Here is a 16,419-nt window from a genome sequence, read left to right on the forward strand (position 1 = left end):
TTGACCGGTTTATCGTGGCATACCGGTCGCGAGGCATGCCGGCCTCCGTCCGTTCTACCTTCATCCGAGGTTATCTTGAATCTTCCCATCTTGGCTCACCGGTCAGAGACACGTCATCCCTCCCTTGTCCGCAGTTTAGCCCGAGCTATCCGTAGCCCGGTCTCGCCACTTAGCTGTGTGCACCGCCGAATGTTTGCTAGTCGCAGCTCGGCCAGGCTTAGTTCACGCCCGGTCAGCCGATCCTTTAGATCGAGCAAAACGGACCCGTCTAATCTCTGCTCGGTCGTGCTAACGGCGCAAATCCCCCCTCTCAGGTACACCTTACCTTGAGCTTCATCAAAACACACCCATAAATTAATAGACTACCTGCTCCAGTGTCCTGCTTCCATTCGCCATCCACCACACTGGTAAATAACTAATGTTTAATGTTGCGAATTCCGACATTGGCTCTGGCCACCACACTTAAAAAGAGACTTGAAATGATTAACAAAAGCTTGGTGAATCTCCTTTGCTCTGTAGCAATTGATCCATCCTCTTTTTTCAAAAGACTGATTTGATTCTTATTTTTCTTTCAAGTAGCCATTTGATGAAAATATCTTGTACTCTTCTCCCCTAATCTTAACCAGTTCTTCTTGAATCGTTGGGCCCAATATAGTTTTTGGATTTTTATTTTGTTCTATATGTCATTTACAAGCATTTTAATTGCTTTATAATTTTTCAACAAAAATTAAAAAAAAGAAGAATTACAAATCAATTTTATCTTTTAAAATAATTATTGATACATGAAAAAATTTATGATTTCAATTATTAAAATTTGTAAATTTTATCATTAATTTGAATTTTTTTTACAAAAACGTTGATTAGTTTTTTTACAAAATGGCCTAACAATTCACTGAAATGATTGAAAATGCCAGAGTGCGACAACTGTATGCGAGTGAGGTGGCCATGGCCCATGCAATCAAGAAGTTATTAGAGCATCCCCATCAAACTGATAATGCCCCATCAAACTGATAATGCCTCCGTTTGGAAAGTGAGTTGGCTTTTTGGCTTATTGGTTTTTTTGGCTATTTTAACTTGGGCTTAAAAACTTGGTTTGGGAAAGGTTTTTTGGTTTTTTTGTGAGAGAAGAATGTAATGATTATGGGTTGGATGTGGTGTTTTGTTTGTTATAGCTAAAATAGTCTATTTTATTTTTTGTGGCTAAAATAGCCAAAAAAGCCCAAACCATGACTTCCCAAAAGAAGCCAATATCGTTTTTTAGTTAATGAACTTAAAAAAATCAAATTCATCAAACTCGTATTACAGCATCTCAATACAGCAAACGAGATATTATTCATCGCTAGATTAGTGTTATCGAATGTCTGCTCGGAAGTCTGGCCGAACAACCGGCCTGTCAACCGCTCAACGGCAATTTTTTATTTTTTTTCAAAAAATTGTTTAGCTACTTATCAATTTAATAAATAAAAAAAAAGACTAACAAACATAATAAAAAAATAATATTTTAATAAGATTAAGTTAGAATAAAAAGTCTGACACAGTAAGTATTAAGAGGTGACTAACTAAAATAGCAAAATAGTTTTAATTTGACTAAAAATTTAAAAATATTAGTGTAGATACTCTTAGTTGATGTTGGCACGGATATTTTAATAATATTATGATTAGTGAAGAATTGAAATTTATAAATTTATTTTGAGTAATTAAAAAATAAAATAAATCATGAAAAATATGACCGCAAAAACATTTTTTAACCCAGTCAGGATGCCCATCATTTAACTCCAACGCTCTAGCAGCCCTGGACCTCAATTGATGGATCATCATTATTTTTAATATTATTTTTACCTGTAAAGTTTAGCAGCCCTGGACCTCAATTGTTGGCTTTTGACTTTTTTGTGGCTCTTTTAGTAAAAAAAAATTTTTGCCAAACAGGCCTCAGTGGAGATGGAGAGGACATCCTCCTACCACGCCTTCATTGGGGGTGTCTGTTTAGGTTTTTTTTTTTTAAGTCAATTTATGCCTTGTGATTTTTGAAAAGTTATTTTGAATTATTTGATTAAATTTATTTTAAATAGTTTTTTATTCTAATAATTTATTTTAAGTCAAAAAAATTAGTTCTGAAAAGCTGCTCGTTGCTTATTTCTGATTATTAGTTTCTATTGTGAACATGTTAATTTATAGTTACACTCTTAGATTTTTTTATTTTTTATTTTGTTAAAAATAGAAAAAGACTCAAATAGATTATAGAATATTATTATTATTATTATTATTATTATTATTATTCTTTATGAGAAATGTAGACAAGTAGTGAATAACAAAAAATAAAAATTAATTGAAAAAGTTACTCCACAGTTTATTTAACAAACATTACTCAATAACTTAAATCTATAATTCAATACTTACACCAAACAGATTAACGGTTTCTGATTAAAATTATAATTTATAATTTATTAAGTTATAATTTATAATCTGTTTTAACAGTTACACCAAACGGGACTTTGTCAGTCGACTAGCCATATCAAATACACAAGATTAGAAGGACATCCAACACGCCCAGCTTGACAAGGAAATGAAATGCACTTAAAAAAATTGAGAAATTGAAACAAAATATTGCTAAAACTTCATTTGATACCTCAGAATGTATGGATGTTTCTACATAAATTTTGGACATTGTAGCTCATGCTGTGTTTGAACTTATTTTACAATATAACCTATAAACTATCACGATCGTCTTTGGCGCTCACCCCCTTTCTTACGATGTCACATGACTCACCCCCTTTTTTTACGATGTCTTGTGGTTAAAGTTACGACAAAATTCACATTGAACCACAACTCCGAGTTACTCCTCACAACTCCGAGTTACTCCTCAACGCGTTATTAGAGTTGCAACACAATCTGATTGAATCATAATTTTGAGCATATTTTATCGTAATTTTGAACACATCCCATCATAATCATCTGAACTATCTACCTTCATTAGTAATCAATTGGGAAAAAACTTGGCTTCCCGATATATCTGAAACCCCATCACCATCATCTCTCTCAATTCCACCATCGCTCGACAGAGCTCGGGGCACAACCCTAGCCGCTGGGAGTTCTTGAGCATTTACACCACTCTCTTCATGAGCTCCTCTTTGCCTTCCATTCCCCTGAAGCTGAAGTGCATACTCCAAATTCCACAACACATCGCCCATCGTAGGCCTATCTGCACCATACTCAGCCAAGCATTTCTCCGCTGTTTCACCAAATTTTCTCAGAGAGCTCGGTTTTATCTTCCCCACAAGATACGGATCAATGATCTGGTCAAGCAAGCCCTTCTTTTGCCATTCCAATGCCCACTCGGCCAAATTGACAAGCTCACTCGCAAGCAATGGATCAACAGCGGGTCTAGCACAAAGAACTTCAAAGAGCACAACCCCAAATGAATAAATGTCTGATTTATCCGTAAGTTGTTGCCTGCGAAAATACTCTGGATCAAGGTACCCAAAACTGCCTTTGACACCGGTGCTCACGTGGGTCTCATTGAGACACGGACCAGGCCTTGAGAGCCCGAAATCAGCAACCTTAGCGACATAGTTCTCATCGAGCAAAATGTTGGTGGATTTGATGTCGCGGTGGATGATTCCCTGTGCCAAACCCGTGTGAAGGTAATGAAGGCCTCTCGCAGCACCAATACAAATTTCGAGCCTCTGCTTCCAAGACAAAGGCGGTAGTCCTGAACCATATAGATGTTTTTTCAATGGCCCTTTCTCCACGTATTCGTAGACAAGTATCATTTCTGACTGTTCTTCACAAAACCCAACAAGTGAAACAAGGTGGTGGTGTCGAATTTTTGACAGAACTGTTATTTCAGACTGGAATTCATGGAGGCCTTGCCTAGATCCTGGTACACCTCTCTTCACCGCCACCTTTGTGTTGTCTCGGAGGACCCCTTTGTAAACGATGCCAAATCCACCAGAACCAATAATAAGATTTTTGTCGAAATTGTTTGTTGCCAATTGTATTTCAGCAAAAGGGATCGATCCTGGGGATACAAGGGCAGTCCCTTCAGACAGCCTACTAAGCGAACTGCCTCTGTGTGCTTGTAAAGGCGTCCAACCCATACTTTCTGTTTTTTTTAGTTTTTGTTTCTGCCTTACTCTTCGCAATATCAGTAAAACAGTGAAGGCTACCACACACAAAAAAGCAAAGCCTCCAACAATTGAACCTACCAAAACCCAATTACTAATCTTCTTGGACCGATCTTCTGAACCCATAAAATTCACCATCTTCATGATCTCTACCCCATTCAATATAGCATTCTTTCTCAACAAACTACTAAGATCAGAAGGACCAACACTAATCCGCACAACTCCTGAATTATCCAAATCCACAACGAAATCTATGAAACGCGGAGATGCAAGCGTGTGGGATGTAAGCGAAGACAGATCAAGATCTTTGTACGCAATAAACCCGTTGATAAACACATTGAAGTAAAGCAAGTTAAGGGATTGACTAACGATATCACAGAAATGCAAACGAACAAAGTATCGAGCAGATTCCAAATCCACCGGATAATCCCAAGTTAAATTGAATTCTGCATTTGTAGTTAAATTATCCCTATTCATCTGTTGTGCAGTCATGTAAACGTTATCTGGAGCACTCACTCTGCTTGCACCGCCATTTTCGTAGTTTGGCGTATGAGTAGTACTCGCAATCTTTGCAGCCGATTTCAGAAGTAGAAAATCCTCATCAGGGATCCAAGTTCTCCAAAGGGTGTCATTGAAAGGGGTTAATTTCGAACCCCCAACATTGATCCTATGAACAGTTTCTAAAATCTGTTTAGACATATTGTCGAACACTTCATCTCCATTAGGACCAATCAATTTAGCTTCGTATTCGAAAAAGAGATCATCAGGAACCGAAAACACTTCAATTGCATTAACAAAAGCAAAACCAGATTGATTCGTAGGCACAAACAACAATTCAAATTTCACAACATTGATCATCAAAATGAACTCTTTAAGCACAGTGGAGCTAATACCAAAATGGCTCAAAATCGAAAGCCCATTAGCCGAAACACTGAAATTTGCAGTGTTGAGATCATAACTCTGAGAAATGAATGGAGAGAAGTGAAGACGTACCATGTGAGTTCCAATTTTCTTGATTTCGAACTCGTAGCTCGAAGCTCTGGTGAAAACTCTGGCTTTTTGGTAAAGTGGAATTGAATTTGAAGATGGGTTTGGATTGGTGAGAGAGATTGATTGACCTGAAGAAAGAGAAACCGAGTTGGGTTTCGTCAAGTCACCAACGAAGACCCTGTTATCCACAGGTGTGTTCGCGATTGATCCACAGCTAATGAGATGGTTATCTAGAGGAGTGAAAGCTATGGAGAGATGGAGAAGAAGTGACAAGTGGAGGAGAGAGAAAGGTAGAGAGAGAGTGTGAGTGGTTTTGGTTTTAGTTTCCATTGATTTTTTGATATTTTTTTCCTTCAGAAAAAGTGAAGGATTTTGGGGAAGATGAGAAGGGGAGAGAAGAGATAGAAGAAGAAGAAGACAAGAAAGATTTGGTGTTCCATTAATAGAAAACTGTGGATTCTTTGAAAAAAAAGTTGAAGAGAGAGATATTGGGGTTGGTCAAGAGAGTACTGTCAGTGAACTGTGAAGTAGGAGAGAGAGAGAGAGAGAGAGAGAGTTTGTGGCGAAAACAGCGAGCATTTGACTTTGTAGCAAAATGTAAAGCTTAGAAAAGCAACAGTGAAGGAGAGAGTTAATGGAGCCATGGAACCACGGATGGTTGGCAACTTGGCCAAGGTCTGGGATTAGGCCGTCAGGTTCCAGGTTTAAAACTTTTTTAGATGAATTTTTTTTTTTTTTTTTTTTTTTTTGGTGTAATACAGTTAGTTAGGAGGTTACTTTTACATAGTTTCATCACACTTAGCATGGATTTAATACTCTTCTATTATGTAAATCTTGACTTAAGTAGAATTTATCTTGAGAGATCAAGATAAATTTTCAAGTTATAGTTTTCTAATTCAGAATGAATAGTAGGGATCTCGGATGCTACCTTAATCTGCAGACAAGTGAAAAGATTTTCCTATAACAAAAAAAAATAAAATGGAGCCATGGGAATTTGAAAGATTTTGATGCAGTTTTTTTTTTTTCTTTGGGGAGAATTGCACATTAGTTGGAGGAGACAAGAAGGATTTTTTTTTTAAAAAAATGGAAAAGTTTATCTGTCTATTTGGTTTAATTTTTCAAAAATTATTTTTTGAATGAATTTTTGTTTATTTTTAGTAATTTTTTTTATAATTTAATAAAAAATAATAATATATTTTTATTCATATGACTAATAAATAATTGAAAAAAAAATATAACTAAATTAAAATTTTAAAAATATTGCTTGATTTGGGTTTTCTAAAAATATTTTTCAAAAGATTCTACTTTATTATTTTTTGTATTTTTTTTTTGTTTTTACTGATTTTTTTAATAATTTAAGTAATTTTTTAAATTTTTAGACACACCTAACATAAATACACTTAAAAAGTATAATTTTCGTAATTTTTTTTAAAATTTACAAATATCAAAAATATAAAAAATATATAAAAATTTAGTATATTTTTGTGTATTTATTAATTTTTTGAAATTTTTTTTTACAAATATTTTACTTTTTAGTTATATTTAAGTAAGGTGTATTTAAAAAAGTAAAAAGAATGCTTAAAATTTTTAAAATATTTAATAAAAATAAACAAGCACGAAAAAAATTTAATTTTAAAAAAATTAAATTTAAAAAACTGAAACTAAATATATTAAATTATATTTTTTTTGAAAAATGAACCATTCGCATCCACAAAGGTCTCGCTGGCATACTTGGCAAAGGCAATTTTTTTGATTTTTTAGGCTAACATTTACAAAAAGATGAAATATGTTAAAATAATAAATAAAATAAAATGTCACATTAAATTCATAATTATTTTATTTTTTCTCTCACTAATATCACACCCAACTATAAAAAAATTTAACTATCTTTTCAAATACAAAAATTTTAATTTACTAAAATAGTCAAAAACTAAAATAGCCTACTAAAATAACAACTTTCCAAACACCCACAATGTAGAAAAATTGTTAAATAGGCTATGTGGTGTTGGTACATGGAATTTTTGACAAATTAAATATTATAAGAGCATATTTTTTTATATTTATATCTCAATATAATAGAATTTGAGAAATTTGTAGAGTCATCATAAGTCTCGTTTCGATTATTCGAAGTGTTTATTTTATAGAAAAATGTTTAAAACACCTAATTTATCATTCCTAAAAGGAAAATGCTATAAATCCCAAATGAATTATTAAATATTCTATCAAATCTCTCATATGGGTGTGGGACTCACACAAATGTGTGATAAATTAGAGGGATATAGTATTTTTGTATTTTATAAAACCCTAAACGTATAATTTCCATGAAAAAAATTATTTTGACCAAATAATCTTAACATTTTTATATTATCATATTTTTATCTAAAAAAATTGCTAAGAGAAGATAAACTCTACATAATCACCCATAAATTAATCGTATTAAAACCGAGCATTTTAAAATAAAAATATATATTAAAGTAATATTTAATTACAAAAATGACACTGATAAATCAATCTATAGAAAATTTTATACAATTTTTTGTAAATTTTTATTATTTAATGTATCACATCCCCAAATACTAATAAAATAAGGCGAGCAATAATTTCATTCATTCAATTATTACAAATATATCACATTAAATAATAAACAAAATATTATTAAAATCAAACATATTCTCAAGAAAAAGGCATGTGGGTTGGCATCAACTTAAAAAGTGGGATATAAGTGGACTCCACCTCATATACATACAAGACAACGGCATTCAATTACCACACTTTATGTGCCCTAAGTGCTCATAAGCTTGAACAAACCTAGTCTTTTAATCACATCTCCAATAATTTATCAAAAATTTAATTAAATTTAAATAAAAATATGATTAATTTTTATCTGATATTAGCCACTCCAATGATAAATACTGTAACTTTCATCAAATCACAAGACGTTCGGAGAGTCGACTAGCCGGTCGACCGACAAGAGCAAAATGAATCAAGATAATTTCCATCAAACTTCAACCCCAAAAACAAAAACAAATTGCGTCAAAATTTGAAGAATCATTTCTGATCAATGGAACAAAATCTCACAAGAAAACAAAGAAATAAGCATAAAAGATGAGAATCAAACTGTGGTACTGGCATTTTCAAAGCAAACCATCCAGTAGCCTCAAACAAATTTGGTCATCATCAACGGCAAGAACACTCATATTGTAGACATCCCATTTTGTACTGCCTTTAAGACTTGGGTGCCACTAATTGATCACTCGATGATGAAAGTTATGTTGTGCAAATGTTTGATTTCTTTAGTAAGAAGAGCTTCTAAATCCCAACCTTACACCCTATTTTGACCAAAACTATTTTAGACCTTGAAACCCTCTTTTTCAAAATATTTTTGAAAATGTTTCTACGATATTCCGAGGCCCGTATTTCGTTTAAAATATTGCACTTTTCGGTAAACCGAATAAGAACAAAGTGGAAATAAATGAAAAAGATGTGAACTCTTTGAAAAAACTTTAAAAACATCTTATTTTTAGGTTTGGAGTTGAAGAAAATAGGAGGAGATGGAAGAAAACTAATTGAGGAGAAAGTTGGGCATCAATCCGTTAGGACAGAAATGAGCAGCCTTCACTAAAATAGGCATATATCTTTGAACACTTAGAATTTAGATGTGAGGCCACAGCCATTAGAAAGTAGACTTCCATGGCTTCAATTTAGACTCAAGAATGACCTAAAATCGAGTCCAGATAAGGGAGATATACCCATTTAAAGTTGGGCCTAAAAGCAGATTTTTGCCTGCCGCCCACTAATAGTTGCGGGCAACCCACTTTTAGTGGCCTTCTGGCCGTTTGTGTAAAAAGCCAGATATTTGCAGATATTTGTTACCAGTTGTTCCCACACTATACTAGCTATTCTTACACAGATATTTCCGAGATAGGCACATGGTTTTCTATATATAGAGGACCTCTCTTCTTGCTTTCAAGGTGAGAAAAATTTCGGAGTGAGAAAATATTTTTGAAGAGCAAATTTTGAAAAATTCATCTCTCTCTACAATTCTCTCTCTCTATCTGGCAACTTGAATAGCCTTTGCCTAGACACTCTAAACCAAATCTGGAGAACTTTTTACTGAGGTGATTTGAGCTTGAATTTGAGCTCTTAAGGCACTTGAGAATGTGAAATTGGTGGTTTGTAACTCAAAGAAGCATTCATCTTGAAGAGGTATACCTTCTAGTCCTTTTGTACCATCTTTACACTACTTGTTTTCTATGTTTTTTTGTTGTTTTTGAGTTATTTATTATCTGTCTTTTTGGGCTGAAACTTGTGATTTAAGGCCATTAAAGGTAGAGGGGTTGATAGCCCTTCTTTGCACCTTACTTTTAAGGCATTTACCCTTATGTTTCCCACATTCTCATCACATTTTTTTGACCTTCTTACCACTAATTTTCAAAGATTTTTCAGAGGCAAAAATCATGTTTTGAAGTCCAAAAAGTGGAGGGGTTAGCCTCCCCTCCTTGTGCTTGTGTGCTAGTATTAATTCTTCAATATTTTAGCTTTTTGTTTTAGCTATTTTTGTTTTCATTCCAGCACATTTTAGGACTGTTTTTAATGTTCATTGCATTTGAGCTTTGTATAGCATGCTTGTAGTATAATAGTCCTCATAGAGTTGGTGGTTTAGGCCTTAGCCACCAACCTATTTGAGTTGATAGTGTTTATTTTCTACTTTCCATATTTGTTTTCATCTCTAATCACCTTTGCAACCTCTCTCCTTTCTTGACTTTTTCTTTGTTTTAAAAGTTGTTTCAAACTAATTGCTTGTTTAAGCTTGAGATTGAGTGTCACGACCCAAACCCACCCCTGTAGGTTTAGCACCGTAACCGGCCAGTAATCCGTGGATTACCAAAGGCCTCTGAACAGATTATCAAGTAATAAGGGGTTGAGGAAGCAATAAAACAAAATAGACAAGGTCCAATGAGCTGTGATAACGTACATGAGACAGAACATTTTAAAACTTATTTATATAGACAAACATGCCAGTCAAGGACACCAACATTTACAAAATAATTACATCCCAAGACCTGCCCTTACAACACATACAAAGACTAGCATGAATACAAAACAGCCATGGCATTAAACTTCGATCGGAACCTCCTCGGAGGCACAAAACAGTATAGAAGGCCGTCAACTCTAGCCCTGGTCAAGTGCCGTTTCACCTACATATATAATATAAACTGTGAGCAAAAGCCCAGTGAATAATAACAGAGTAAAGGGGTTATATGAATGATGTCCAGCACAAGTTAGAATCCAGCATTTAAGTCAGAGCATAATCAGACTTCAAAACAGAAACAGATTCATATACATTTTCATATTCAGATTTTGCATAAGATCATACGTGGTACACCCATTAGCTATCAGATCAGATTGGTCCAGAGACCCACATACATAGTTGGTACCAACGACTATAAAGGTCCATATCTTGCGTGCAAGTAGCCATGGTATTGTTACCCCCAGGCAAGGGCCACGTGCAGATTGGTCGTGGTATTGTTACCCCCGGGCGAGGGCCACATGCAAATTGGCCACAGTATTGTTACCCCCGGGGCGAGGGCCACGTGAACTAAGGGTGCCACAATTACTTTTCAGAAAATTGGACATTCATTCATAATTCGTGAGATAGCATTTCAAAAAATAGATCATAAAATACCAGTCAGAAAATACTTAAGTTGAACATAACTTTACAGAGTTATTACTCACAGTGGGCCTTGAGTCAGATAGACGAAGTAAACTTGGTTAAACGGTACGTGGCACGTGACCTACACAACACATAACAGATGCACACATAAAACAAACGTTCTAATTGTACAAAACTTATTTCATTGGCTCTTAGTGTGTTTCTAATCTCCTACCCTCACTATAGAGTCTAAAACATGGCCTAGGAATGCCTAGGATGGAATGAGGAAGCAAAGATACGTTTTAAAACATTTTTCAAAATTTTCAGAAAATAGGAGTCTCGCTTGAGCGTGGCTTTCAACGCTCGAGCGGACATGCAGACAAAGGATCTCCGCTCGAGCGTGACTTCCTTCGCTCGAGCGGACTGTACACTACAGTAAAAGTACTGGATGCACAAAAATCACGCTCGATGGGCGCTCGATCCACGCTCGAGCGTAAGACACAAGTCCTCGCTCAAGCGTGCATTCCCTCGCTCGAGTGGACTGTAAACATGTGAAAAGTACTGGATACACTCATTTCACGCTCGAGCGTTACCTTCCACACTCGAGCGGGGTTCGTGTATTTAGAGTGCACGCTCGAGCGTAAAGTCCTACGCTCGAGCGTGGGTCCAAAATTTGGAATTTCTAAATTGAACCTCCAAGCTCAAAACCAACTTTTAAAGCATCAATTTTGATCCTCTTGGGCTAATTTTCTGGAAAATTCTTGTAAACTCATAGCATGACATGTTTTGAAGATCAATTTGCTAAATCAAAGCCCAAAGGTAGTTCAATTAAACATAATTTCAAGGAAAACTTCAAGAACATAAGTTAAATGTATCATGCAAGAATCTCCTAGAAACCAAACCCTCCAAAACATGATCAAACTTGATAATTTGATGGACAACAAGATGCCTAACCACAATGAGAGTGAAATTAACACATGCATGGAAGAAATCTTAGAATTCAAAACAAAAGCATGGAAATTTATGCATGCATGCATGAATGGACTCTCAAAACCACACTTTGAGCTAAATCTTGACTTCAACTACCAATTTCACCAAGAACCTAGCAAGAACAACCCCCATTCATAAATAAAAGGATGAATTCACTACCTTAAGGTCTTCAATTCATGTGTGGGAGCTTAAACATGCAATCCTCCTTCAATTCTCCTAAGTTCTCCAAGCTAATTCCTAGATGAATCCAACTTTTCTTCCAACTCTTTAGCTCTCTCTCTCATACGGTTTGTTCTAAGGAAAATGGCTGAAGAAAAGGTGCCTCAATTGTATACATTAAGTCCTCAAACAATGACCCTAAGGTGGCCCACTCAAGGGCAATTTCGTAAATAATTGGACTAGTGTAATTTAATGTTATTTGATCTAATTTAATCGCTTCGAACAAAATTTTAATTAAATCTATCATAAAATTCTATAAATCCTAACTAGCACATAAATCAAGTCAATTTCTGATTCGGACGCCGATAAGGCTTTCAAGTCGCAATTTAAAGTCAAAGACACGAACAGATCATTTTATGGCAAACAGATAGAAACACATAAATAATGCAATACACATGCAAATAAATCCCAAATCCTTCCTAAATTACTGTTAAGCATAATTAATCAGAATTAGCATTAATTGGAGGTCGGGGTCATTACATTGAGATTATTGTGCTTAATGGTTTAATCCTTTTGGGGGTTCATTACCAACGGAATGACATCTCTCTCATGCCTAAAACAACAATTGATTTGGTACTCCTTTCTATTAGAAGACTTAAAAGCTCACTTTTGTACTTAAATGAACTAAGAAATGGAAGGTAATTAAAATGAAGTAATAAAATTGGGACTAAAAGTGATGTAAGATAATAAAAGATTTGGTATGATGCTCCAAAATTTAAGGACATCATAATAAGATTTAAAATCAATATTGCCACCAATATTACTAACATCCATTAATTAACAACTCAGAAATTGAAAATTCTTAAATTACAATTTAGTCTTAGTACATAAAAATAACACAAATATATAAAAAAAAGAAAAAAAAGAAAAGAAAAAGAAAACTAATGGAAAACTAGAAAATTTAGAAAATAGTTCATGGAATTTGGACACTCTTTCTTTAAGCTAACCAAAGTTGAATGTCGCCTTGCAAGGCCTTGGTGTTCCCTTCGGTTTCTTCGGTACCTAGCATAAAATGCCAGGACAATGAGAATGCCAATGAGTAACGAGCTCAATAAGATACTATAACCCGAAAATACCCACCCCGATAATAATACTTACAATTAATGAATAATGTGCAGTAACAGAATAACAAGTAGCATTTAATAAGCATAACAGGAATGCTATCAATTGAAATGATAACAATAGATTAAAAAAAAAAATGGCAAACAGAAGCAGTATTTCATCATAAGGAAAAATGCTCACTTTTCTTTTTAAATTCTCATAGATTTAGTTTATCAGATAAGTTTAAGTAACTCCCTGCAGAGCACTATTTCCACTCAATCGCTAAGCAATGGCCACGGGCAATTCTAACTGTCCCTTGGTCAAATATTCAAATCTTACTTGCTGTAACTACCAATGATGCCCACGCACGCACCAGGGTTACGTACCCGAGTCGTGACATCACGATCTGCCTCAAGGGAACGGTCTATGTTGTGACATCCGCACCACCAACCTTATATCGTCTATATCGATAAGAGCCGAAATACCTTCCCGTGCCATGTTAGGGTTCACAACTCACTTGCACAAGATTCTAAATTGGCTCACCCCATCACTTTTAAATTTTAATATAAGAGTTCAATTTCGTTTTTCTTTACGTCATCTAATTCACATTTTCATGCATGTACGAGTTTTAGTTTGATAACCACAGTGTCATAATGTTTATATAGCACAACGCAATCACGTATGGCAACCAAAATAGATATGACAGAATGTCTTAAGACTCATCACAAAGTTTCTTAGGAATTCATACACTTCTTCTTTCAGCATTGTATGGTCTAACAAAAAAAATATGAAACCCAAACCAAACGAAATTCAACCATTACAATATTTTAATTGGTGCTAATTCATCGAGTTAGGAAAATATTTTGAGAAGAATACCAAGGATAAAAATGATTTTAAAATGGAGAAATAAATTTTGGAAGAAAACTGGTTTTTCTAGGATAGTGAGTTATATTAACTTCCAGCACAGGTGATTTGTGTTTGAAAAATAAAAAGTGTCCTCAAACGGTGTCAAAAAGAGGTATGATTAGAACAATTTGCTAGATATTTGAATTTAGAACATATTTCCAGAAGAGTTTGAAGACTGAAACCCAATGGAAGATGGTCAAATAATTTTTCTAAGAAAACTGGACAGATTCTATCACATTTTGGAAAAATTGACGTTTCTCTCTCAATGCTTAATAAAAAATTACAAAACTAGTGGCCTTTGGAAGATACTTTTAAAATACAACTTTTCAAATTTGAATCACTAAAAAATTCATTCTGTAGAATAAATGGTGACCTGATAAAGTCAGCATTGCCACTGCCTCCAAACAACAATGAAGTTAAAAATATGTTTTGCCTACGAAACATTGTCAAATGATTTTTTTGATATTCTAGCACCATGAAAACTTGTTAAACTAAATCTAGTAGTTTCATATTTTATGAAAGTGTTCACATGAGTTTGTTTGGATTTATTCAAAATGGATTAAAAATTTGTTTTTGTTGGAAGTTCATTATTTTGTGAAAAACACACTTTGTATTCACCATAAATCATACATGAGACCATAAAAATTATTTCTTGCTACTATTCCCATGTGAAACTCTAATCCTTTATATTTACTTTCATTAGTGGTGACAAAGAATAGATGACAATAATATTTATAAAGAGTAAACACAAATTCATAAGCATGCAAGATTAATTCAAACAACAGAGAATATTTGAGTACATAAGAAGAAAAATCAGTAACTAAACCCTCTAATCTATACTTGCAAGAAGGATAGAAATTATATAATCATAAGATCATCATTCTATCAACATGCATTGAGTTATTGTGTATTAACAATGCATACTTTTGCATATTTTTGATATATAGATTTAGTATTAAAAAATATATCTAAGGGAGGATAAAGGTTGAGTATTCCTACCTCAAGAACTTTTACAAACAATTCTCAAAACTTGTTTTGAATTGGTAACCACCAAGGACTCTCTCTTCTTCCTCTCTTTTTCTTTTCTTTTCTACTCTTCCTCTCTTTTTGTTTCCTCAACCGTGGAGATGAAAAATGGGTGAATAGTGCACTATATATAGGATCTTGGAGGCCATCTTTATTTTATTTTATTTTATTTATTTATTTATTTTTCTCTTGGCTTGGGAACTATCATCTACAAGAATAGACTTGGAGGCTTAGAGTATGCTTGCATGCCATGGCATGCCTGGATAGAGGCTTAGAATTGTTATCTATGTATAGGCCTTAGAGTATGCTCCTATGCATGCTTTGGCATGCTTTGACAGTAACCTATTAGGAAGAAAGTCAGCCAAAATCCTCTGCCCAAAACAAATCTGATTTACTTTCTTCTTTTTTTTTAAAACAAAATAAAAATCAATGAATATATATAACTTAGTCACTAGATATTTTACTTCCTACTATCCTCTGATTAATTTAGTTACTATTTATTTAACTCATTTAGTTTCCATAACTGTATTTAGCTACAAAAATTTTATCACAGAAAGATGAATAATTTTATTTAAAGGAATTTAATATTGGTATTAATCATGATGCTATTAACATTATGATTCGATAATTTAATAATCACTATTAATTGACTTAATATTGTTATTAACAAACTTAATTAGTTGTCCAAAAATTCAGATTCTTACATTTGGTGTTCAATCGGGCGTTAATTGAACACATGGAAGTTTTGGTCATTTCATACTTGCTAGTGATGAAATGGTTCAAGTTTTCAAGGTCAACCACTTCCATTGATCAATCTATGATTGGGAGCAGGTTTTGTTGGTCTTTTGTTATGCATTTATTGAAATTGTGTCCTTTGATTCATAAGTCATCACGCAATGAGATTGCGTCGATTGATAATTTGCGAATCAAGCATTCCCTTCCTTTGACCTGTTGGCTGATAAGGAGCAGGGTAGACAAACATCTCTTGAAAATACTCTGATTTGTACTCTGTTTGTCTTCTGTTACTGCAGGAAAGAACCAACATTAGTGGCCGGTAGGCCACTACTTCTGGGTCGCCGGCCACTTTTTCAGCCAGGCAGTGTCCTTTTTTCAGCAAAGCAGAGCAGAGGCTGAGGTGAAAAAATAGTGCAATTTTCCAACTGTGTAACAGAGGCATCCTAGTAGCAAAACGGAGAGCATTATCGGGCGAAAATCCGCATCCATGCATAAGTCGTCCCTCGATTATCGGGATCCGCCAAGATGATGTTGTAATTATGGTTGGAGTAGTCGGCTTGTAACTAATTAGTTAGAATAGCTATGTGTTGTACTTATTTAATTGGCTAGAAGAATTAGTTAATTTGCTGTTGTAATAATTAGTTAAGTAGCTTAGCTAATTTATTCATTTGAGTTTGTAATAGTTAGTTAATTAGGTAATTAATTAGCTAGGTTATTCATTCGGACCCTCCTGCG

At 34.2% G+C, this 16,419-nt stretch overlaps 1 protein-coding gene across 1 annotated transcript; it reads right to left on the bottom strand.

Annotated features, from left to right (window-relative positions):
• Positions 1–2,591: 2,591 nt before the first annotated feature.
• LOC114270069 (putative receptor-like protein kinase At5g24010) lies at positions 2,592–5,821 on the bottom strand. Its single transcript, XM_028211464.2, has one exon. The coding sequence runs from the start codon at positions 5,442–5,444 to the stop codon at positions 2,958–2,960; it is 2,487 nt and encodes an 828-aa protein (XP_028067265.2). The 5' UTR covers positions 5,445–5,821; the 3' UTR covers positions 2,592–2,957.
• Positions 5,822–16,419: the final 10,598 nt, after the last annotated feature.

Source organism: Camellia sinensis, chromosome 8 (genome assembly GCF_055761805.1).
Source record: "Camellia sinensis isolate YWXY chromosome 8, ASM5576180v1, whole genome shotgun sequence".
Lineage (NCBI taxonomy): Eukaryota > Viridiplantae > Streptophyta > Magnoliopsida > Ericales > Theaceae > Camellia > Camellia sinensis.